This window comes from Myotis nattereri, assembly GCF_964212035.1.
Source record: "Myotis nattereri genome assembly, chromosome: 6".
Taxonomy (NCBI): domain Eukaryota; kingdom Metazoa; phylum Chordata; class Mammalia; order Chiroptera; family Vespertilionidae; genus Myotis; species Myotis nattereri.
The window spans coordinates 82,232,970-82,259,460 of NC_138081.1; the positions used below are offsets into that span (position 1 = coordinate 82,232,970).

General features: G+C 41.1%; 2 protein-coding genes across 2 annotated transcripts; both read left to right on the forward strand.

Annotated features, from left to right (window-relative positions):
* Nucleotides 1-205: 205 nt before the first annotated feature.
* LOC308520867 (protein LEG1 homolog) lies at nt 206-25,609 on the forward strand (the record flags this gene model as incomplete). Its single annotated transcript, XM_081093572.1, has 7 exons — nt 206-226; nt 9,925-10,195; nt 14,774-14,860; nt 15,389-15,573; nt 18,366-18,466; nt 23,288-23,526; nt 25,485-25,609. The coding sequence occupies 7 exons, from the start codon at nt 206-208 to the stop codon at nt 25,607-25,609; spliced, it is 1,029 nt and encodes a 342-aa protein (XP_080949698.1).
* On the forward strand, nt 12,888-13,259 carry ANP32D (acidic nuclear phosphoprotein 32 family member D; the record flags this gene model as incomplete). The annotated part of the gene is made up of 1 exon (XM_081094921.1): nt 12,888-13,259. One exon carries the CDS (start codon nt 12,888-12,890, stop codon nt 13,257-13,259), a length of 372 nt encoding a protein of 123 aa, XP_080951047.1.
* Nucleotides 25,610-26,491: the final 882 nt, after the last annotated feature.

Consider the following 26,491-nt stretch of genomic DNA (forward strand, 5'->3'; position numbering starts at 1 on the left):
GAACAACCAATAACTCAGATTTACGCCCCCCTCTGAGGAAAGAGATCCCAGGTAAGTTCAGTGACTACAGGGTAAGAATGAAAAGTGGCTGGGTATATCTTAAGAGAATGGGGACCTATAAATCCTAGTGAACCAAACAGCCAGGTATTTTGAAAAATCTGCACACAAAAATGACCAAGGTTTTTATGGGGATTGCCTCTTCAGCATGACTGGCTTAATCATTCAGGTAAGAAATGACTCTCTTTTTCATTTCATGAATTTTCAACATAATGTAAACTAAAAACATATTAGATTTCTAAAAATTGGTTATGGCTCTCTCTCTTCACCAACTCCATTTTCTTTTCTCTTCCTCCTCTTATGGCTCCCATTTTTATCCTCATTTTTCTGTACCAAACATTTATGAAATAATCCCTGTGTTCAGGATTTTGTATCTAGCACTGGCCAATAGAACTTTCTTTCTTGATAAATATTATGTGCGGGCACTTTCTGGTAGCATAACACTGGCCACATATAACTATTGAGCACATAAAATGGGGCTAGTGTGACTAAGGAATTGAGTTTTAGATTTTATTTAATTTGAATTAATTTACATGGCCCAAGTGACTAGTGGCTGCTCTCTGGAGAGCAATGTGCAAGACAGAGGGCATTCACTGAGGTGAAACGCATGGTTCCAACATCTAGCGACTGAAATCTGTTGTGTGATTTGTGATGTGTGTGTGTTTGATGTGTGATGTGTGCGTGAGTGACACCATAGAACAGAGAGAAAGGAAAGCAAGGCCCAGCCAGAGCAGAAATACAGTGTACTATTGGGTAAGAAGGCCAAGTATTTGTGTTTGGAACAATAAGAAATATAGAAATACTTTATTTTGTGAAGAAATATGACAAAAAAAATTTTGTTTAGGATTACCAAGACGAGTGTTAGACTAACTAAAGGAAGTAAATGGAATGGGTATGACCAGGTTGGACACTTTAGAACTAATCCAGGTGCTAGGTATAAACATTGATTAAAGAGTGGTGAAGAGAGGCAAAGCAAAAATTATTTAAAGGGGAAAAAAAAAAGACAAAATTCTGGAATTGGCTATAAAGGAGGGAAGAAGAGTGAAAGATATCTAAAGGAGTGGTGAAACTGAAAAATACCTTCTTTTTCCAACAGAAAGGAAAGTTCACCAAGCCTCATGTTGTAGGTGATGAATTACGTCTCAGGCAGGTTCAGTTATGGTGACTTGAGATCACAGATGGAGAAGCTATGTAGGGATTTGACAAAAACAGAACTGGAGCTCTCTGAGGCTGCAGGTGTTAGGTACTAACAGCATCTGGGTGTTGGCGACACAAGGCCATCCTTAGGGCCAAATCAATGAGTCATTTTAAAAGGAGAGAGAGTCTTGCCTGTCTGGTGTTTCTCAATGGTTAGCACTGATTTGTAATCTAGGAGGTCACAGGTCAGGTGGGGCACATGCTCCAGTTGCAGCTCCATCCCCAGTGTGGGGGCTCTCTCTCCCTCTCCCTTCCTCTCTGAAGTCAATAAAAATATATTTTAAAATAATAAAATAAAAAGAATATTGAATTTGAGAAATTTACATCCATTAACAAGACCACCCAGATCTTTATTCTTGCCCATTTGAGGGTAAGCAGGTCAAAAGAGCAAGTGGGGGACTAAAACAAGAAGGTAAGAAAGAAACAAAATAGGTTCATATTATCTTTACCTCCCTCTCTTCCTGTAAATTTATTGACACAAGGAGCTAAAAATGGCCATCTTATGGTCTCAACTTCTAACGTAAAGGAACTATTATTGTTTCCCCTTGGAAAAATATTCTTCCTTTGAAATTAAGATCATGAGATGATAACAGCCCAAAGTCTCAGGCACAAGAAGCAAAAGTTTATTAGTGACACATTAGGAATAATAGTGAGGACTGACACTATTATTCACACCTTGATTTTGGAAACCGTAAGTCAGGTCTAAAGAAGAAATAGCACCATGGATTAGTCTTTGATAACTAGCATGTTCCAAATCTGGAGGCCATTGCCCGAGCCACACAAGTATGGTAACTGATTCTGCAAAGATCATTCCAGCTACTTCAGAATGATGGGACATGGTCAGACCAGTGAATTCCACAGCATGAGCCTATATCTGCTCTGTACTTTGTTTTTCTTTATCTAAATATATTTTTAGTAATTTCAGAGATGAAGACGAGAGAGAGAGAGAGAGAGAGAGAGAGAGAGAGAGAGAGAGAGAGAGATCAATGATGAGAGGGAATCATTGATCGGCTGCCATACGAGGAACCAAGCCCACAACTGTGACTGGGAATTGAACTGTGACCTCTGGGTTCATAGGTCGATGCTCAACGACTTATCCATGCTGGCCAGACTCAACTGTGTTCTTTCAGGAAGTGCCAATATATCATGCAGAAGCATCTCTAAATCAAACTCAATTATTTTTTCTCAGACAACTGATCATATGGAATTGCCCATGAAGCCAGAAATAAGGCATGGGATAGAAAAAGCTGAAGGCATATGGGTCATGGGAATCTGAGCCATTTTGTTGGGCAGCTTACTTGTGTTTACAGGGCCTGTTCAAAATCATCATTTTATATTCTACTTCAATTTAGTGATGGGCTTGGTGGTCAGATTATGCCCTTTCATGATGGGCTACTCAGGTTGCATGGTAACTTGTTAGATCATGGCCAGGCATGTAAGAACCAGTAACAAGGGAGAAATTGTTCCTCAAAAGGAAAGCCATTATGTGAAGAGGATTCTAGAGCTTGAATCTAAAATCCTAATAGTCTGGACTGCAATTCAAACATAGGGGCCCCCCGAAGGCTCCATATAGCATCCTTGTCTTACATGGATACTTCAAGCACCATTGCTCTGTTGGGTCATATGGTTCAAGTGACAGAGCAGATTTCATGGCAGCCAGACTAGTGGCAGAGAGTTCTGTTGTGCTGGGTCTCACTAAAATGAGGAGCTTTGGAAGAACCAAGATGGCGGCATAGTTAACACCTGAACTTACTGCCTTGCACAATCACATCAAAACTACAACTAAAAGACAAAATGGATATCACCCAGAACCTTGGGAAGGCTGGCTGAGTGGAAGTTCTACAACTAGAGGGAAAGAGAAAAGCGCATTGAGACCAGTAGGAGGTGCAGAGGTGCGGAAGAGTGGAGGTACGGAGGTGTGCAAAACAGGCTGGCAACTTGGTACACTGTGGTCTTTTTCAATCAGGAAGGAGATACAAGCTCCCAACTGCTCTGAACTCCAGTTCCGGGTGAGATTCTGGGGACCCATACTCATACAGGGAGACACTGGACTGTCTGGCATCAGGCCGGAAAATGAGGGCAGTTTTCTCTCAGAGGTGCTGGCAGCCATCATTGTTCCTGCATGGGCCTCGGGGCACAGAAACCCAGGGACCTATCTGGCCAGGGCTGATGGGCAACCATTGCTGTTTGCACCTCCCAGTGATTCCCTAAGACTCCGCCCCACCCAATATACAATCCCACCCAAGCTGTGCACAGAGGCTTTTGCATATGAATGGACTGGCCTTTTGCAATCTAAAACCTAACAAACTGCAGCTGGGTCAAAGAGCCCCAGAGCTTCCAAAAGAAGGCCTAAGGCTCATCAGCAGCCTGCATTACTTCACAGCTGCGCCTCATCTGGGCACCTCCAAACCCAAAATAAAGAGAAGGAATCTGAAGATCTCTCTATGGCACCTACTGGGTGGCCTCAGGCAGTGGCTGACTTTGCACCTCCTTGGAGATCCAAGAGCCAGTGTACCCAGTGGTCAGAGTGAGACCACACCAGGTTACAACTCTTCAGATCCATAAGAGACACACTCAGGGGGCAGACTCAGTGAGCACCAAAGCCCCAGTGAAGGAAGTCCTGCCCCATAAGGGTATTTCCAGCACAGCAGTTCTCCCATTGTAGACACAGCTGGTCCTCACAGCCAATTGGGCTGGAGGTCAATTCCTCCCAGTGATACCAACAGCAATCAAGGCATAACTACAACAATACTGTGCACACAGCCCACAAAGGGGTGCACCAAGAGTGTCCACCTCAGGTAATTAGGGAGGCTGAGCCACTGGGCCCTATTGTTGAGGGATGTTTAATGAACCAAAGACGCAGAGATAAGACGAGCACACAGGCGATTGATGCTGGACAAAGGGCTACAGCTCACTCAGGCATGTAGCAACTCTGTGCCCTCAACCGTCTCTTTTATGGAGGTTTGGCAAGAGGTTAGTGCATTAGCAGTTAATCAACAAAATTTTGTTTTGTTCTACATTACAATAGCGCATTGACGACAACTTGCAGCTGTGCATTCCCTTTCTGCTCTACCCAAGACTTTTTAATCATATCCTTTCCCAAGGATGTAAATTTTCCAGGAACTCAAGATTGTGTGCAATCTTGACCCAGTGTGACTTGCTTGCAAGTCACGTGGTGAACATTCAGTTCTTCTTGGCAGGACTTCAGATCCTTGTTTACAAATATCCAGCTACACCCTATAGGACACCTAGCACAGAAAGCCACTCTATCAACACAGGGAAGCAGCCAAAATGTGGAGACAAAGAAACAGGTCACAAATGGAAGAAATGGAGGGAAGCAAACTACTGGATATAGAGTTCAAAACCACGGTGATAAGGTTACACAAGAATATTCTAGAAACCTGCGAGAAATTTATTGAGACCCTCAAGGATATGAAAAAGGGCCAGTAGAAATTAAACATACACTGACTGAAATAAAGAACAATATACAGAGATCCAACAGCAGCCTAGAGGATTGCAAGAATCAAGTCAAAGATTTGAAATACGAAGAAGCAAAAAAGCCTAATCAGAAAAGCAAAAAGAAAAAAGAATCCAAAAATATGAAGATAGTGTAAGGAGCCTCAGGGAAAATTTCAAGTGTACCAACATCCGAATTATGGGGGTGTCAGAAGAAGAGAGAGAGCAAGATATTGAAAACCTATTTAAAGAAATAATGACAGAAAACTTTCCCTACCTGGTGAAAGAAATAGACTTACAAGTCCAGGAAGCACAGAGAACTCCAAACAAAAGGAATCCAAAGAGGACCACATCAGGACACATCATAATTAAAATGCCAAGGGCAAAGACAAAGAGAGAATATTAAAAGCAGCAAGAGCCAAGACCGGTTTGGCTCAGTGGATAGAGTGTCAGCCTGCGGACTGAGGGGTCCCAGGTTCGATTCTGGTCAAGGGCATGTACCTTGGTTGCGGGTGCATCCCCAGTGGGAGGTGTGCAGGAGGCAGCTGGTCGATGTTTCTCTCTCATCGATGTTTCTGACTATCTCTCTCCCTTCCTCTCTGTAAAAAATCAATAAAAATATATTTTTTTAAAAAAAGCAGCAAGAGAAAAACAGTTAGTTACCTACAAGGGAGTACCCATATGTCTGTCAGCTGATTTCTCAACATAAACTTTGCAGGCCAGAAGGGAGTGGCAAGAAATATTCAAAGTGATGAATAGCAAGAACCTACAACCAAGATTACTCTACCCAGAAAAGCTATCATTTAGAATTGAAGGTCAGATAAAGAGCTTCACAGATAAGAAAAAGCTAAAGGAGTTCATCACCACCAAACCAGCATTACTTGAAATGCTGAAGGGTATTCTTTAGGAAGAGAAAGAAGAAGAAAAAGGTAAAGATAAAAATTATGAACAACAAAGTGACAACAAATACATATCTATCAACAAGTGAATCTAAAAATCAAGTGAATAAAAAATCTGATGAGCAGAATAAACTGGTGAATATAATAGAATTAGGGACATAGAAAGGGAGTGGACTGACAATTCTCGGGGGGAAGGGAATGTGGGGGGGTACGGGAAGAGACTGGACAAAAATCGAATACCTATGGATGAGGACAATGGTGGGGAGGTAAGGGCAGAGGGTGGGTGGGAACCGGGTAGAGAGGAGCTATTGTGGGGGAAAGAGGAACAACTGTAACAATCTGAGCAATAAAGACTTATTTTTAAAAAAATAAAAAATAAAATGAACAACTTTTCAGGGCACTACATATGGGTCTGCTCAAATGAGGCACACATGTCCTTCAGACTTCAGAGGCCACCAAAGCCATGGGCTTATTTATTAGCAGTAGTTGCAAGACCCAAGATGAAATGCAGGTACATAGAAGTCTAGAGGTGGAGGTGTAATTTTAGAAAACAGTCTGGATACTGTGAGGTCAAAGATGGCTATATACATACAGTACTCTATTGTGTACTTGTTTCTCATAAAAGTACAGGGTAGCAATTCTGAAACGATTATATTGAATGTATCCCAGGTTGAACAAAAAAATAATATCTGTAGATAATAAGATCCTGGATTATCACCACCAGTGAAAAAGATACAAATATACTAGTAAGAGTGGGGTCAAGGCAAGTGTAGCATGAGCCATTGGTACTGGCTTAGAGTCAGACATGTTTAACACATATACAGACTGATATATACAGAAATAAACATAGACATGTGTGTATATATGGGTTAGCATACAGACATGTGCAAAATAAAAGGCACATCACAAAATGGTAAAAATAATGGCAATCATAAATCAAGAACATCACTTTTATGTGAGTGTGAAAGAGAGAGAATCTTAATAATCAACTGAAAAACAAAAAAGGACCAAATTTTGGAAAGAGGCACAGGATGTGAAAAAAGTTTGGCAAAAAGATATCCAAGCCCTAACCAGTTTGGCCCAGTTCATAAAGCGTCGGCCTGCAGACTGAAGGGTCCCAGGTTCGATTCCAGTCAAGGGCATGTACCTTGCTTGCGGACACAACCCCAGTAGCGGGTGTGCAGGAGGCAGCTAATTGATGTTTCTCTCTCATCGATGTTTCTAACTCTCTGCGCCTCTCCCTCCCTCTCTGTAAAAAATCAATAAAACATAAAAAAAGATATCCAAATGTCACTTAAACTTGAAAAAAGGCTATACTTTCTTTATTAGGAAGTAAATTAATATCAGGTTTTGTCTCATCCCTTGCTAAGCAGAACGCCCTTGGTTATGATTGACTTAGACCAGCCCTCTTCATATACTTGTCCTCCCTTAAAACATCTCCCGGTACACAAGCTAGCTATCCTATCTAATAAAAGACAAAAAGGGTAATTGACTGTACCTGCGCTATGCTTCCCATTGGCTAATCAGGGCGATATGCAAATTAACTGCCAACAAAGATGGCCTCTAATTTGCATATGTAGGCTCCAAGCGACAAAGCGAACCTGGCTGGCCCCAGGCAGGAGCAGCGAGTGAAGGCCAGCATGGCGAGCGAAGAGCAAAGAGGGAAGCCCGCTGCCCCGGCCCCACCACCGGGGCGCGGCCTCGTCCACACCCCCGGGGCCAGGGCAGTGAGCAAAGAGCTAAGGCCCTCACCCACCTTGCCTGCCTCGGCCGCACCCCCGGGGCCCTCGCGGCGAGCGAAGAGCAAAGAGTGAAGCCCGCCATGCTGGCCCCTCCTGGCGAAGAGCGAAGGCCTGGGTTCCGGGCACCAGAGGAAAACTGGTGCCCGTAGCCAGGGGAAGGGGCCCCAGAGCGGCCCCAGACTGCGAGAGGGCACAGGCCGGGCTGAGGGACCCACCCGAGTGCACACATTTTTGTGCACCGGGCCTCTAGTGAAACAATAACAGGGACTTACTCTATAAAAATGCTTTTATCAGGCAGGATGTATCACATCTGTTTAGATCACTTATTGCAAATAAGCATAGAATTTATGGATTTATGATGTTGAGCTGATGATGAAAATTAATCTCATAGGCTTTTTTAAAACCTGTCTTAGTAACAGAAGATAAGACTGGGAATCCTAAGAGTGGAATCACTGCCTTTGAGGACAGTATATTTGCATATGCTGTTCAGAACATGTCTTTTAAAACAAATGCAAATTGCACATTCATGCAGGAGAAAAAGACAATTAGGATGCAGTGTCTGAAGCCTTCTTTCCCTCCAAAATCAATTTTGTGTATGTCTGCTTCTTGCTTGTATCCTAAAAATTATTAATAAGCTTCGGGTTCGGAAAAATTTCAGATTCATGTGAATCTGTTTTGACAGTTATATTTTTTGTGTTAACATATTCATGATAAGAGAAATACAAATTAAATACATGCTGGCATGCCATTCCTTTACTCAGAAATTAGCAAAAATCAACAACTTTTAAAACCTATATTACCCCACAGAGGAAACTGGCCATCCTATATAATAAAAGGCTAATATGCAAATTGTCCCCTCAACTGGGAGTTCAACCAGGGGGGCAGGGCCGGATCGCCAACCTCCAGAGTCCCCTCCCCCTGTCCGGCTGGGCCCGATTGGCCCTGATTGGGGCGGGCCAGCTGGACCCCACCCGTGCACAAATTTATATAAAATAAAATAACATATATGTATTCTCACTTTCTAATAAAACTTATTATTTCGCAATAAGTTTCTATTCATAGGAAAGTTTAAGGAAATATACAGGGAGGTACCAGGCACCATTTACCTAAACTCCCTCAATGTGTACATTTTATATTATCAAACAAAATATTAATATTGGTTCAAGCCATACAGCTTATTCAGATTGTACCAGTTATACCTGTACTCATTTGTGTGCCTGTATATATGTGAGTGTCTCTATGCAAATTCATCACAAGTGTAGCATTATGTAATCATTATCACAATCAAGATAATGAGTTATACTATCACCACAAGACTTCCTCATTCTACCTTTTTGTATCCACATTTAGCCCGTCCCTTCCCTACCCTGACCCCTAGAAATGACTAATCTGTTCTTCACTTCTTAAAAAAGGGTCTTCACTTTTAAAAGAAACTGCCAAATTATTTTCTAGAGTGGTTGTACCATTTTACAGTCCCACCAGCAACATACAAATGAACATACTTGCATTTGTGTTATCACTACTTTTTATTTTAACCATTCTTATAGGTATGCAGTGATATCTCATTGTGGTTTTAATTTGCATTTCTTCAATGGCTAAAAGATGCTAACTAAACATTTTTTCATGTATTTACTTGACATCTATATATCTTTGGAAAAATGGCTATTTATGTCTTCACCAATTTTCTAACTTGATTACTTTCTATTGAGTTTTGAGAATTCTTTATATAGTCTAGACTAGACTCTAGAGCACAAATCCTTTGTTGGATATGTGGTTTGCGAATACTTTTTGCTTGGTCTGTAGCTTATCTTTTCCTCCTCATAATAGACTCTTTCACAGAGGGGAAATTTAAAGACTTTTTCCTGAGTCCCATGGATCAGTTTTCCTTTTATGGCTTATCTTTTAATCCTGTTAACACTACTTTTCAGACAGCAAATTTTTGAAATTTTGCAGAGTCCAATTTATCAAATTATTTTTTATGAACTTTTACTTTCAAGTGCTCAGGGATTCAAGTCTAAAAATTATTTGCCTAATCATAGGTTTCAAAAAATTTTTATCCTCTTTTATTTAGAAGTTTTATGTTTTGTGTATTAAATTTATCTTCCTGATCTACTTTGAGTTAATTTTTGTATAAGGCATGTGAATTACTCTGAGCTTTATTTGTTTGCCTGTGGATTGCTTGTTTGCAAGTCCAATTGCTCTAGCATCACTTACTCAAAAATCTATCCCTCCTTTATTAAATTGTCTTTGCATCTCTGTCAAAAATTACTCATATTTGTGTAGATTTATTTCATTTCCATATTCTGTTTCATAATCTATGTGCCTAGTCCTCCAACAGTGCCACATTGTCTTGATTTTTGTGACTATGTATGCAGCCAGGGAAAATGACTCCTCCCGCTGTATTCCTATAGTTCAAAATAGTTTTTAGATAATATAGGGTCTTTCTCTTTCCATATAAATTTTAGAGTAAAATTCTTTATATTTGGGGGAAATAAACTTTGTTGAGCTATTGATAAGAATTAGGTGGAACCTATATATAAATGTAGGGAGTATTGATATCTCTACTCTATTAGATTATTGGCTGTAATTTTGCTTCTTTTGCAGGAGTATCCAGTCTCTCAGATGCATATCCCCCTCTGTGGAAAGATTGTCCTGATAAGCTTAGTGATTACAAGATAGAAAATGGAAAGTACATCATTAATTTCTGGCATTACCTTGAAAGACAAGGAGCATATAAAATCCTATTGAATGAAACAGCCAAGTATTTTGAAAAATTTGCACCAGAAAATGAACAAAATATTTTGTGGGGATTACCTATACATCATGGATGGCAATATCATACAGGTAAGAATGACTCTCTTTTTCATTACAATGACCCTTTGACTTAACTGAAAATTAAATAGGAAGCATTACCTTGTATATATAAAACAACTTTTGTGAAAATTATTTGTCTTTTTCCTCTTCCCACTCCTTTTCCAACTATTTCCTACACTCCTCCCCATCTATCTTTCTCCTCATTCTTTCCTAAACTAATTTTATCAAGCATAAAATTATGGAATGCCCCAGTTTGCATGATGTTTCTACTCAACAAAGCCCATAAAACTGTGTGCAATAATGAAAAACTTATCTTTGCACTGTCCAGTAGGGGAAAGGAGACCTACTGTGCTCATGTGTTATTATATATGGCTAATGGGCACTTGAGATGGATAATGCTTCCAAAGACCTGAATTCTTAATTTTATTTAAATTAATTTAAATTTAAATAGTCACAAATGGCCACTGGATTCTTCATTCACTGAGACACAGCATATTAGACCTAGTTCATTCCATATCAACAACTATTAATTGAGGTGCTACTAGGTGCCAAGCCTAGTTCTAAGTCCTGGGGAGTACACCCATGAGCAAAACAGTTAAGGCAATATACTGTACATTAAATACACAAGGGTACATAAAATTAATTTCCATTACCTACAGTTCTAAATGTGATTAAGTAATCATGTAGACTGGAGTGACAAAGCATAAAAATCCTTTGCAGGAAAACCTTTCTATCATATGTTCTCTTCATGAAAATTATATCTCCATTCAGGAATGAAAGTGAAGATTTGTATTGGAACAAAAATATCATAAATCCCAAACTCTCTTATTCTGGCTAACAATGGCATTCAAGAAATAAGGGACCCTCACCATCAGCTTCCAGAAAATTGTACTGAAAGAAAAGAATCAATGAGAGAATGGGTAGTTTTGTGGAAAAGACAGGAGATGAGACTCTGCAAGGTCTGATCTGTGATAGCATCCTGACCTGGCATTACAAGCAAGTTCATCAAGGGGATCTCCTGACACCCACTATAAGTCCTATTCTTAGGCAGTCCTTAGCATGGAGAAGAAAAATATCTGAACTCCTGGGACATGGTTGAGGAGGATCCCAAACCTCTACTAATAAAAGGGTAATATGCTAATTAGACCAGATAGACCGACATCTTCCAGACAAAGCCATGGTGGCAGGGGCTGAGGCAGAGGTGGTTAGGGGCAATCAGGCAGGCAGGGGAGCAGTTAGGGGGCAATCAGGCCAGCAGGGGAGAGCAGTTAGGGCTGATCAGGCCAACAGGGGAGAGTAGTTAGGGGCGATCGGGCTGGCAGGCAGAGGTGGTTAGGGGCAATTAGAAAGGCAGGCAGAAGCAGTTAGGGGCAATCAGGCAGGCAGACAGAGATGGTTAGGGGCTATCAGGCAGGAAGGGGAGCAGTTAGGAGCATCAGGCAGGCAGGCAGGTAAGTGGTTAGAAGCCAGTGGTCCCGGATTGCAAGAGGGATGTCCGACTGCCAGTTTAGGCCCGATCCTGTGGGCCTAAACTGGCGGTCGGACATCCTCCGAGGGGTCCCAGATTGGAGAGGGTGCAGGCCAGGCTGAGGGACCCCCACCATGCATGAATTTTGTGTACCGGGCCTCTAGTCTTATATAATAAAAGGCTAATATGCAAATTGTCCCCTCAGGTGGTCATTCGACCAGGAAACAGGGAGTTTGACCTCTCGCTATGACATGTGCTGGCCACCAGGGGGCGGCATAAAACATGGCAGGCATCAGCAACACTGCACTGACAGCAGGCGGCAGTGGAGGCACTGCCAGCCCCGATGGGCCCCAAGAGAGTGGCAACATGGCGGGATAGTGGAGCAGGTGAGCAGGTGGTGCCAGGACAAGGCAGGTGTGAGCTGGGGCCCAATCACCCTGCTGATCATACTGCAGATGGCGACCAGAGGCTGCGGCAGGGGGCGGAGCTTCCACCCAGCTCCCAGGTGCTGAGGGAGACAGGCAGGGAGGACCAGCCCTGATTGATCGCCCCTGCAGTCTGGATGGTAGAGCAGGTGAGGGGGTGGTGCCAGGACACAGCAGGGTGCCAGGCAGGGCTGTGGGGCTGTGAGGCTGGGGTCGTGAGCTGGGGCCTGATCTTTGCAGGCCACCCCAAGGGACCCCACCTGTCACGAATTCGTGCACCGGGCCTCTAGCAAGTTCCATAACATTTTCTACCCTGGGTTCAGTAATCCACAAATGACAAGATCAAATGTTGGATTGGATACCTTGCAAAATTTTATTTTCACTCAAGAACATAATAAATGGGATTCTTCTCTTTTTTAGTGGTTGATTTTATGTAGTATTTAATTGAAGTAAAACTACATGACATAACTAGAGAAAATCAAAATAGGATTAATTTTTTTAAAAGTATCCCATATAAGTATTTCAAGCTAAGGACCATCAACAATGACCAGAAAGAAAATGTATTCTCATCTTTCAAGAACCATTTTTACCCTCTGTCCACTTTTTCCATGCCTCCCTACTCTCCCAACTAACTTGTCACCCACCTCAAAACCTGACTTTACAGGCAACCACAGGTTTTCTGTCTCTGACAGAAGATTAGGGAACAGGGTGCTCGAGAACCGAGCGGAGGTGGTTGAGCCTTCAAAGTCCTAAAACGCGCGGCCGTGGGTTCGGGGTTTATTGATTGAATTCCGCCGGCGCGGGAGCCTCTGCAGAGAGAGCGCGAGAGATGGAGATGGACAAACGGATTCATTTAGAGCTGCGGAACAGGACGCCCTCTGATGTGAAAGAGCTTGTCCTGGACAACTGTCGGTCTTGTGAAGGCAAAATCGAAGGCCTCAAAGATGAATTTGAAGAACTGGAGTTCCTAAGTACAATCAACGCAGGCCTCACCTCAGTCGCAAACTTACCAAAGTTAAACAAACTTACGAAGCTTGAACTAAGCGATAACAGAATCTCAGGGGGCCTGGAAGTATTGGCAGAAAAGGGTCCAAACCTCAAGCATCTAAACTTAAGTGGCAACAAAATTAAAGACCTCAGGACAATAGAGCCACTGAAAAAGTTAGAAAAACCTCAAAAGCTTAGACCTTTTCAATTGTGAGGTAACCAACCTGAACGACTCCCGAGAAAACATGTTCAAGCTCCTCCCACAACGTACATATCTCGATGGCTATGACCGGGACGACAAGGAGGCCCCTGATTCCGACGCCGAGGGCTACGCAGAGGGCCTGGAGGAGGAGGTCGAGGAGGAGGAGGAGGAGGAGGAGGAGGAGGAGGAGGAGGAGGAGGAGGAGGAGGAAGAGTATGATGAGGATGCTCATCTAGTGGAAGATGAAGGGGATGGAGAAGAGGAGGAGGAAGGTGAAGAGGAGGATGTGAGTGGAGAGGAAGAGGAGGATGAAGAAGATTATAACGACTGGGAAGTGGACGACGAGGAAGACGAAGAAGAGGCTGGTGGTGAAGAAGAAAAGGGTCAGAAGCGAAAACGAGAACCTGAAGATGAAGGAGAAGGAGATGACCAAGTGGATACCTATTTTGAAAAATTCCTATTGTGATTTGACTGTTTTTACCCGTACCTCCGAAATCCCGACCCCCCGAAACTTATTTTTTTCTGATTGTAACGTTGCTGTGGGAACGAGAGGGGAAAAGTTTACTGGGGGTTGGTTGTGGGGAGGGGGTGGAATAAAATACTATTTTTACTGCCACACACAGACAAAAAGATTAGGGAACATTATCTAGAATTTTCATATAAACTGTTGTAAACTCTTTTTTGGTCTGGTTTACTTTAGTTGTCATGATGCTTTTGAGATTTATTCATTTGATTGCATACATCAATATTTATTCATTTTTATTGCTTAACCAAAATTTTGCCTAGAAAAATGTTGGAATTGGGAAGAGAATATTGGGAGTCTAAGACAAGATAAAGAAGTGCCATCAGAGAGGAAAAATGGGGGGAAAGGGACGGCTGTGAAAAGTGTACAGAAATTTATGCTAGATTCCATGCCTCCACTCAAAGGACTTATAACACAGGAAGGAAAATTAGAAATGATACAACCAAGGACAATAAAATGCCTGCGAATAAAAGCATACTAGATAAAAGTGAGAGTGTTGGGAGCTAGAATAATCTAGACATAGACTAAGATTTGAATTGAATCTTGAAAACAAGGTGAAATGTTGTTGGATTTTTTTTAAGTAATCCATGAAGAAAAAAGTAGAATAAACTAAAGTATAGAGCTTGGAATTAGTGTAGCAGATGGGAGAGAAAAGGAGATGGAGAGAAGAAAATGCTGGGATTTCAGGAGATACCTAACTTTTGCTAGAGAAATAATATAATTGGAAAATGGGGTAAGTTGATAGTAGAAATTTGGGTTTGCATAATAACAAAAATAGAGCAAATTTTATTCTTGAAAAAAATGTGAATGACAAAAAAACCAAAAAACACTTTTTGGTAAAGGCTACTGAGAATGACGTATTCTTGCCATGGGAAGATAAGAAAAAAATTCCTCAGAATATATAATGACCAGAGGCAAGCATGTTTGTTTGTTTCTTGGTTTTTTTTAAGCTACAGTTTTGAAATGGTCCAGTAAACCCTAATCTGGATTCCCTCTTTTCCAGGCAGATTAGCTGACCCCACCCAAAGAACAGACTGTGGCCATAAGTCTGGGGATCATCTGTGCATCTCTGTAGACAGTTGGTGGGCTGGTGAGTATAATGTAAAAGTCAAATCAAAAATTGATTACCTTTCCACAAAGAATCAATTTAACCCTGAATTCCAAATAGAGGAACAAAAACAAACACCAGAATTACTGTTTTTACAAAACAAATTAATTCAGCCCTAGCTGGTTTGGCTCAGTGGATAGAGCATTAGCCTGTGGACTGAAGCATCCTGGGTTTGATTCCCATCAAGGGCATGTACCTTGGTTGCAGGCTTGATCCCCAGCCCTGGTAGGGGCACATTAAGTGCCATTATTATCTTTTTATGTTCTAAAGTAATAAATCCACAGCATAAATCCATTCTGCTTTAGGAGAGCAGGATCCTTAAGAGAAGCACATTCAAGTTGCATATGAGAATAAGGGAAATTTCTGATAGTTTCTGAAGTGCCCAGAACTACTGCTTAAGGTTTACCACATTTCCCAATCTGTGGGTTTACCTTCATGATAGATTTCTTTACTTCAAAAGCAACCTCTTTTGTATGCTAATAATATTAATCATCATTTTTGTTTACACAGACCTTAATTTTTATCTCTCTGCAATGCCCTTCCTTGCTGCAGTTGATTCTGGCATAATGGGGATACCATCAGACAATGTCACATTGCTGCCACCATACAAGGATCAGATGAGTTTTTGTTTTAATGTTTCTAGCTGTCATTCATCCTTTCCAGAAGCAATGAAAAAGTGGAATGAATTTTACCAGGTTTTGTGTGTGGCTTTTGTTTTCTTTTGTTTTTTAGTAATTCAATTAATACTTTTTGGGGGTCACCAGACAACTTTTGCATAATATATTTAATGTAGAGTTTTTTAGGCATTGAACAAGTTCTTAAAGAATTAAGTTCTTAATATTAAAATATTTATTATAATGACAGAAATATTAATGAGTTGATTACTGAATGACATCATAGCACATTAGCACCCTCATTACCCATTGAGAATTGAGGCTGCCCTAGCCACTTTTCTCACACCAAATGAATTATATGCAAACACATGAGAATTATGATCTAATAGAGCATAAAGTGTTCTCTTTTATTATAATTTCAGGGCCAACTATGCAAAAACCTATAGAGAAATACAAATATAATATAGGTTATGGTGAATTTGATCAGATTATTTCAACTCTCTTTGTAAACAAACTAGAGGCCCAGTGCACAAAATTTGTGCATGGGTATGTTCCCTAGGCCTCGACAGTGATCAGAGCTGATCTGTGGGGTGACTGGTGGGGCAATCAGGGGAGGGGGTAGCCCTGCTGGCACCTGCCTTGGCCGGCTTGGCGCCTCCCACTCACCAGCCCTACCCCCCCATCACAGCCGCTGCAGGTAGCCTCCCTATGTGGGGCAAATGGCAGGGCAATCAGGTGGACTCCACTGGCACCTGCCTTGGCTGGCCTGGGGCCTGCAGGCTGGGGGCAGCTCCTGCATTGTGCGTATTCCTTCTAGTGGTTAGTGTGCGCCATAGCAACCTGTCGTTCCACTGGCCATTCTGCCATTCGGTCAATTTGCATATTAGGCTTTTATTATATAGGATATAACTTCACTGAAACAATCATTTAACAATCAGTATCAAATATTGATATCTAAAGTAAAGTGCCATGGGTGAAAGAGTAAATAACCCAAACCAAACAAGTTTCCCTCTACAGATCTTGATATCCTATCTAATAATAGACAACAGGGTAATTGACCATACCTTTGCTATACCTCCCATTGGCTAATCAGCGCAATATGCAAATTAACCCAACCAAGATGGCGGCCAGCAGCCACGCAGCTGAAGTAAGCAGGAGTCTCGCTTGCTCCAGTGATGGAGGAAGCCAAGGTTCACCGCCTGCCGCGGCCTGGCTCTGAGCTCCGAAAGCAACAAAGTTTCAATTATAGAAGCTAAACAAACCCCAGAAATCTCCTTTCAGCTAGCCGTGGCCACGGAGCTGGAGCAAGCAGAAGCCCAGCTCTCAGCTCCAGTGACAGCAACAAAGTTTCAATTGTAGAAGGTAAAATCCCAGCATTTAAAAAAAAAGGAAAAAAGGAGAGGCTGGAAGCTTCAGTCACCAGCCAGCCTGAAAACAGCCCTCGGCCCCTCACCCAGACTGGCCAGGCACCCCAGTGGGGACCCCCACCCTGAAGGGGGTGTGACCAGCTGCAAAGAGCCATCAGCCCCTCACCCAGGCTGGCCAGGCACCCCAGGGGGACCCCCACCCTGATCCGGGACACCCTTCAGGGCAAACCAGCCTGCCCCCACCCATGCACCAGGCCACTATCCTATATAGTAAAAGGGTAATACGCAAACTGACCCTAACAGCAGAAAGACTGGGAATGACTGGTCACTATGACACACACTGACCACCAGGGGGCAGACACTCAATGCAGGAGCTGCCCTCTGGTGGTCATTGCGCTCCCCCCTAGGGGAGCTCTGCTCAGCCACAAGCCAGTACAGCACTAAGGATGTCCGACTGCAGCTTAGGTCTGCTCCCCGCTGCCAAGTGGACATCCCCCGAGGGCTGCCAGGCTGCCAGAGGGATGTCTGATTGCCAGCTTAGGCACAATCCCCCGGGGAGCAGGCCTAAGCCAGCAGGTGGTCATCCCCTAAGGGGTCCCAGACTGCAAGAGGGCACAGTCCGGTTGAGGGCACAAATTTTTGTGCATTGGGCCTCTAGTTTCATATAATTAGACAAAATACTCTTACTCCTCCCATTTACCCCATCTCTGACTCTTTTTTTAAAATATATTTTTATTGATTTTTTACAGAGAGGAAGGGAGAGTGATAGAGAGTTAGAAACACCGATGAGAGAGAAACATTGATCAGCTGCCTTCTGCACACCCACTACTGGGTATGTGCCCGCAACCAAGGTACATGCCCTTGGCCGGAATTGAACCTGGGACCCTTCAATCCGCATGCCGACGCTCTATGAACTGAGCCAAACCGGTCAGGGCCCATTTTTGACTCTTAAGACTTTGTGGAAAGTTCATTATATGGCCAGAGAACAACAAGTAAACAAAATACAATAAGCCTAAACCGGTTTGGCTCAGTGGATAGAGCATCGGCCTGCGGACTGAGAGGTCCCAGGTTCGATTCCGGTCAAGGGCTTGTACCTGGGTTGCGGGCATATCCCCAGTAGGAGATGTGCAGGAGGCACCTGATCGATGATTCTCTCTCATCGATGTTTCTAACTCTCTATCTCTCTCCCTTCCTCTCTGTAAAAAATCAATAAAATATATTTAAAAAAATACAATAAAATACTAAAACTCTGGTTCTGAACAGTATAAAATCCTAAAACACATGGTTTATTGCTTTCAAATGGGTTCAGAATCACTAGTAATTAATATAAGTAATATTAAGCTTTTAGGGACTTTTAAGCATTAAATCTTTCATATTTTAACTTTTAGGGAAAAAAACTCCCCTCATTTAGATGTTGAAAAATTATATTTGTAAGTAGAATTGATTTTTCAGGAAGAGAGACAGTTATCATTGCTTAAATAATATAACCTTGTTCTTCTTGGACAGCATTTAAAGTCCGATTCTAGTAGTTTTGATGACCTGCTGAAGTACTTATGGGCTGCACATGTCTCATCCTTGGAGGTTGCTCATAAAAATTTTCACAACAGGTAAGAATGGATCTAAAGTTATTTTGTTTTTACATGGTAACAATACTTCCATCTTACATTACCTTTTTCATTGAAGTGTTTTTCAATTAACCTATTTACCAATATGTCAACTATGGGGGTATTACAGATAAAGAAAAAACTGACAAGAAAATGTTTTACTGGATAAAGTAAAAAGTGTTTTACAAGTAAGAAGGAAAGATATGGGAAAAAGCCAATTTGTATTATAAAGTATAACAAAATAAAAAGCAATTAATCAAAATCAAACCAGAAGTCCAAGAAGACAAACAAACAAAAGGTTGTTTTACCCAAACCGGTGTTTATAAACCAGGGAGTGTAATGACAAATAATTATATGATCTCTGCATCATTTTGATCAGACACAAATAACTTGGTTAACACATATTTGGAAGGAGCTATCCAAGAGGCATCTTGGTTATCACACTGAAGAGCTAAAATGACGTTAGAAGTCTCCCCATTTTATAGCAAATGAGGTTGAATGAGGCAGCATGACTTGGTCTGGAAGTGAATGACACTATATTTGGGGTAGTATCAGGCATCCAGAGTGAGATCTGGTGTAGAAAGAAGGAAAGGATGAGTGACTGGTTTAAAAAGCACATATAAGCACAGGCACACATGCTTGAGGCCTTCTTGTTAAGCACCTAATTTTATCTTTCCCACTGACCACATATTCAATTAAGATATAAACAACAGATTTAGGAGTCATGTTGTTCTGTATATGTTTGCTCTTCGTATTGCTTCAAAGATGATTTTCATATTGGTCCACAGAAAACTTCATCCTCTTGAGATTCTGTGAAATAAATTGGAATTGTAAACATCATCACATCTTTTTTGTTGTGACTCAGCTGCTTGGCTATTTCTATGACTGCCAATGAAACTTGAGGTTATTGGTCAAGCAAGCAGAGAGGGGGTTGCAACCTAAAGATCGTAATTGAGATCAAGTCATTATAGTTTAGAGAAAATAGTTTATAAAACAATATTTTTGCAAACATTCCCAATCACATGCAAAATGAAATTCTTCTAGAAAATTGCATTTTTAATATCAACTCTCAGAGGATGATGAGAGCAACCCTCAATATCTGAAATTAAACAACAAAGTTGAATTTACTGCATTTATAGGAAGGGAGAACTACGTCTGGCAGGCCCAGTATCACTGAGCAGAACACTTTTCTCATCTAGTTTTGGGTTATTAGTGAATTGGGTTATTAGGAGATGCAGAGTTCAGGGATTTGTGGATTTTAAGTTAGTTGAGTTACCAGTATGAGAATACTCAGGGAAGATAGCTATCAATTTTTGTTAGAAACATGTTTATACAATGGGCCCCAGTTCCTAATGGCCAGTTCCTAAAGGATTGACTTTCGAAAGATGACACTGATTGGAGGCTTGCCAAACTCTGTTTCCCAAACCATTTCTCTGAGGCAAGTTTTTGTTGATGGATTGAGGAAGTCTAAAAATGTTTTGATGACAACTTGTTACTTTGTCTTCTCCTAGAGATGAGAAAACTTGTTTTTATTCTTGAAAGTGTGACACTACTTCAAGTGGTTAAAATTTAAGGATATTGCAGATTTTGTTTATGATTTAATTTCTATTATGTGCTTATTTTGTTTTTGTTTTTTTATGCTCATTGCATTTATTCCAAACTATTGAATGTGACTAATTTGGAAATATTTGATTAATTTTCAATAGATCAAATTTATAAATAACCTGAGGCAAAATAATATCCATATGAATTGTTTGATGAGTAAGTTTAAATGTGTATGTGCCTGTTTTTTTAGCACACCACCTAAGGGGAAAACAAATAAGCAAACACCTGCCGGGAGCCGGTCGATCCTTGCTGTTTTGGGGGACCTGGCATATATGGCATACTGTTCTTAATATGTTTGCTCACCTTCTTGGCACTATGTGTTTTAACCAAGGTCACCTCTCGGAGAAAGGTTGTTCCCCCAGGTAGGGATTTTCCCCTGAAGTTAGGGAGGGAATAAAACCCCTTAACTAAGTGCCAGGCGGGTAATTAATCACTTTAACTATGAACAATCATGCTTAAGCTACATAATCTTTACTCCCTGGAATGGAGATAAGAAACACCCTAACCTTTGGAATAGAGATTGATTGGATTGGAATCAACTGGTATAAATACAGATGTAACAAGACAACAGAACACTCACAGAACCTAGACACAGAACCTACACAGAACCTAGAGACAGAAGAACTTCGCTGGAGAGAACATGGCAAAAGATCCTGGATAGAACCTGGCTACAGAACTTGGTTGGAGAACCTAGACAGAACCTGGCTGAAGAACCCGGCTACAGAACCTGGCAACCGAACCTGGCTAGAGAACCTAGCGAGAGAACATGGCTACAGAACCTGGCTGGAGATCCTAGACAGAACTTGGCTGGAGAACTGGCTACAGAACCTGGCTGGAGACCCTGACAAGAGAACCCGGCTATGATGATCACCTGAACGCTGCCTCTGTGTCATTCCTTCTTCACCGACTCCGTCCACACCTTTGGGGACCCCTGGACCTGTTGAGGTTGGACCCCAACATCTGGCACCCGAACAGGGACCCCTAGGTAAGCCCCACTCTCGGGATGGATAGGACTCAGAAAACAGAGACAGAAGAACTTCGCTGGAGAGGACATGGCAAAAAATCCTGGACAGAAACTGGCCACAGAACCTAGAGACAAAACCTAGCGAGAAAACCTGGCTGAAGAACCTAGAGACAGAACCTGGCTACAGAACCTGGATAGAACATGGCAAGAGAACCTGACTAGAACCTGGTGACTGAACCTGGCTGGAGAACCTGGACAGAACCTGGCTGGAGAACCTAGCAAGAAAACATGGACACAGAACCTGGCTGGAGAACCTAGCAAGAAAACATGGACACAGAACCTGGCTGGAGAACCTAGCAAGAAAACATGGACACAGAACCTGGCTGGAGATCCTAAACAGAACTACGCTGGAGATCCTGACCAGAACTTGGCTGGAGATCCTGGCTAGAGATCCTGGCTAGGCAGCTGATCAACTGAACACTGCCTCTGTGTCATTCCTTCTTCACCAACTCCGTCCACATCTTTGGGGACCCCTGGATCTGCTGGGGTGGGACCCCAGCAAACACCTCTTGTTGATCTTAGTAGAAACATAAGTACAAAAGTTAATTATTTTTGTACTAACATATTTACTTTATATCCTGAACTTCTAACTTTTTTACATGTCTGTCTACATAGCTGTCAACCTATACCTATATGAATATTTTTTAATAGCTGCATGACAGAATCTGAACTATGGATTTTCTTCTCATCTCTCAGTCAATTCTTACAACAATAAATTTTATAGATAGTAACTCTTCTGAAGTTTACACAGATTGATAGTGGTCAGGAAGATTTATGTCAAGGGTTGTCTAACTCCAAAGACTATGCTTTTACCCTTATAGTTCTTCTGTTTATAAAACTATGTATCCTGCAAACTGATATTCAAAGATCCATACACAGAAATCCTCAACACAATACTGGCAAACAGGATTCAGCCACATAAAAAAGGGATTATAAACCATGACCACATGGGATTTATACCAGGAATGCAAGCACTGAGATACTATAGCAGTCAATCTCATAACCCAGATGACTGTTAAGTGACTAACCTGTACAGAGATAAACAGCATAGACATGCTGCACAAAAGAATGATTCACATTCCCAAGATGTAGTGGAACATGGAGAGGTTTCATCATGCTACTCAGAACGGCATACAGTTTAAAACTTAACCATTGTTTATTTCTTGGATTTTCCATTTAATATTTTTGAACCAAAGGTAACTAAAACTGTGGATAGTGAAACTTCAGATAAGGGGGACTTATCAGAAAAAAAAAAAATACCAAGCTACCTAAAAAGCAAGAAAAATAGTCTGTAAGCTATTTTATTGTTTAGTGGTTACCTGAAATGGAAATCACATGTTCCTTTAAAAATATCAAAATTGCCGAAACTGGTTTGGCTCAGTGGATAGAGCGTCGGCCTGCGGACTGAAAGGTCCCAGGTTCAATTCCGGTCCAGGGCATGTACCTGGGTTGCGGGCATATCCCCGGTGGGAGATGTGCAGGAGGCGGCTGGTCGATGTTTCTCTCTCATCGATGTTTCTAACTCTCTATCTCTCTCTCTTCCTCTCTGTAAAAAATCAATAAAATATATTTTAAAAAAATATCAAATTTCAGCAGAAATTTTGCTAATCTTCTTTGAATATATCTTTACATCCTATATAATAAAAGAGTAATATGCAAATTGACCCTAACAGCAGAATGACCAGAATAACTGCTGGACCAGTCACTATGAGGCACACTGGCCCCCTTTCGGTCCCTTCCCCTGGCCATCAGGTATTGATCACCCGATGGCTAATGGGAACTTGGGGTGGGTGGCAGCAGGGGGCAGGGCTGGCTGTGGGCACCTGGGAAAGATGGCCCTGATCGCAGGCCAGGCCTAGGGGCCGTACCTGGGCACGAATTTCATGTACCGGGCCTCTAGTTTTAAAATAATGAGACTTGGTCACATTTCAGCATGTATGCAAATGGAGCAGGATTTATGAAACGGGAAAAGTATTCTACTAAAACCGTGGTAATTTCCAGATTTAAAATTCTAATGAAATCTTTTCAAATCTTCAAATCTAAGAGCTAAAATCAACAGCCAGTTTCTACAATCCATATTCTAAAAAGTAGTAGGATGTAGTTTTGAACAAAATATCTGTTTTGAAAATTGAGTTTGCAAAATTCTGAGTTGACTAATTATAAATGGGAACTTCCCTCCGCCCCTTGTCTTATAGGTTAAGGTATTATTCTAAACAAGAAGCAGATTTTGGAAGAAATTGGGCTTTGTTTGTGGATTATTTAGCTCCACCCCTCTTTCCTACAACTTTGATTAGAACTTACGAATTCCAAAAAGTTCTGCCCACACGAGTGCTTCTTAGTGGGGACCAACCCCTCTTCATCAGTGACTTTACTGGCTTTCAGAAAAGTGTCCTGCTTGCTCTAAATCTTTTGCACATTGTGCATAAGTATACAGGTAAGAAACACTTTAACTTTTGAAAATTCTTATTGTGCTGATTTCATAAGTAATGAAAAAACCTTAGAATCATTGTCATAAATCACTACAACAGAATGTCTAAAGAAATAAATTTTATCTCAACTCATAAATATCTTTACTATTTTTTAGGAACACTGTCTTTCATTGTATGGAAAACTTTAATGAAGTCAGAACTTGCAAGAGAACTGTTTCTAGAGATTTTGGAATTCATCTTTCACTATTGTAATTAAGTACTTCTGGAAATCTGTAATAAAACAAAAATCTACGAGAATAATTCCTTGAGAAAAAGTGTTCTCAACAATTAGTCTTGCATATTTGCATAATTTTGTCATGTCTATGCCTATATTTTAATTCATGTTGTTGTTAATTTGTTTTTAATAATTATTGAATTAGCATTAATAATAAAATGTTTACTGTTCAATGAAAATGTGGTTGAGCCCTGGCTGGTTTGGCTCAGTGGATAGAGCGTCGGCCTGAGGACTGAAGGATCCTGGGTTTGATTCTGGTCAAGGGCACATGCCTGGGTTGTGGGCTCAATCCCCAGTGGGGAGCATGCAGGAGGCAGCCAATCAATAATTCTCTCTCAAAATTGATGTTTCTATCTCTCTCTCTCTCTCTCTCCTTTCCCTTCAATAAAAATATTTTTTTTTAAAAAAAAAGAAGAATCATCTTGGGCTCGCTTTTAAAAAAAAGGAAGAAAATTTAGTTGAATAGTTGAATAAATGCCGATAAATTAATAAATATCATAAAACCTGATTTGAATTTTGGATGTTATTCTACCTGAATTAATTTCATGAAATTTGAAGGAATAAATTTTCATGGTCAATAGCAAGAGGCAGAAAATTTTAAATAAAAATTTAGATGAATTTGGATTTTTAAGACACTTAAAATGAACTATTAATTTAGAAAGTATTTCTTAATCAAAAATGTTTTGGAAGGCTTTTAGTTCTCTCAAAGTTGGAAAAAGTTATTTTCTAAACTTTTTTTTCTAGTCCATGCTTTTTAAAAAATATTTCAGGACCGTATGGGGCAAAAATTCTCACTTTTATTAAGAGACAATTTGTACTGACAAGAAGGTGGCTTTTCCTCCTGCTGTCCTCATGGTGACTTCCTTCCACAGCTTGTTTAGACGGCTTTACATAGGTCCTCAACTATAGGCAAAATATATCCACTTATGAATCATTTGGAAAAATAAAATGAAAAATTTAGATATTGTGGTAAAGTAATATGGGCACCAATGTGTAAAAGACGAATTTGCATCTAAGCTCTTTTATTTTTCCAGCCAGTGTTAGCTGGTTAATCCTTAGCAATTTATCAAATTCCCTTATATCGCAGTATACTTCTTAAAAATGAAAAGATTGTAACAAAAATGAAGATAATTGAGAGTCACAAGATTTTGGTTATAAAAATTAACTAGTTCAATAACCAGAAGGTAGTGGACATCCAGGATAATGTGTACAAAATAGTATTTGTGGCACAGAGTACATGTTTGATGAACAATACATCAATAAGAACTCATTATATCAAAACTCAATCATGACTATAGAATAAACGCCAGGAAGCCCAAACCATGATATGTAATTGTTGACAGAAAACAGGTTGCCTCTGGATTAGAAAACAGACCATTTATTACTCATCTATCATCTATGACCTGATTTGCACAGGGCGATGCAGTGAAGGCCAGGCGATCACCTTGGCATGCAGTGGAATTACACCACAGGAAAGGAATCCTGAAATGATGAGACTCGGAATGCATTTAGAGCAGCTGGCATATCAGCCCATTTGCTAGACTCACACATGCAAGAGAGAAAAAGAGAAACCTCACCTTTACTTTAAAGGGAAGGTGGCAGTGGGTGGGGAGGGTGAGGTGCAAGAAGGTAAATTCTCTGACTACACATTCAAAATACTTCCTTTCAATAGAGATTAATTTTTTACAGCAATCCTTTGTTCAGCATCTCAGAGACAGGCATCTGTTTTATCATGTTCACCGTGGCAGGTCAGTGCTGAGGCAACACCAGAAATGAGGCCACTGCTCAATTACTACGTGTCAAATCAGTTCTAAAGGTTAGGGATGATTTTCAGAGTTTTCTGGCAACTCAGTGTGATTATAATAAACACACAGCACAAGCAAAGAGGGAAGAGCTTGGCCTGCATAAGCCTATATCGTCTGTGTATTCCCAATTATGGCCCGTAAGGGCAGGTCATAGTGCAGGGTTTCTGAATCGACATCTGTGCATCACTCTTGGGTCATCTGCCCCTGCAGCTAGGACCAGTTCCACACAGGCTTTGACCTGCTTTATACAGGTGCAACTGGCAGCTGAATTTCAGTCCCTCCTTGAACCTCTTACTTCTATGCTTCTGCTGCTACTTAAGATGCCTGTAAGACCTGTTTTGTACTCAGACTTGTTCAACCAGAATGGCAGGAGAGCGTCTACCCATTAGATCACCCTTGTAATAAAAAATTATACCCAGCCTCGATGTGGACCACAATCAGCTCACTGAAAAAAAAAAAAAAAAAATTATACCCAGGATTTAGTTTACGGAGATATGACTGGCTGAAGACGTGGGCAGGCAAATGTCATTGAATTAATTGATTACTTAATGTCTTCTAAGAGAAGGCCTCACGCCGTGCCACACATGGCTCAGGGGAGCAGATGACAGGACTGAGGAGAAGGCATAGATCTTTATTGAGGTTTCCTAGGAAAAGCAACACAGGGCAAGGTAAACAGCTTAAGACTGGCTTTCGGTACCAGAGGCTAAAACCAACAGTAATTAGCATATTATGCAAAAAGACCCATTGGAAGACCAATGGACTTTGATATTCAGCAGGGCTGAAAATCATCATAATATTGCCCTGCTGTGGGCTCAATGGCTGAAGGCAATTCCCTAACCTGATAATCCTTTTACTGCTTACCAAACTTAACCTTTGATATGCCTGTATGCA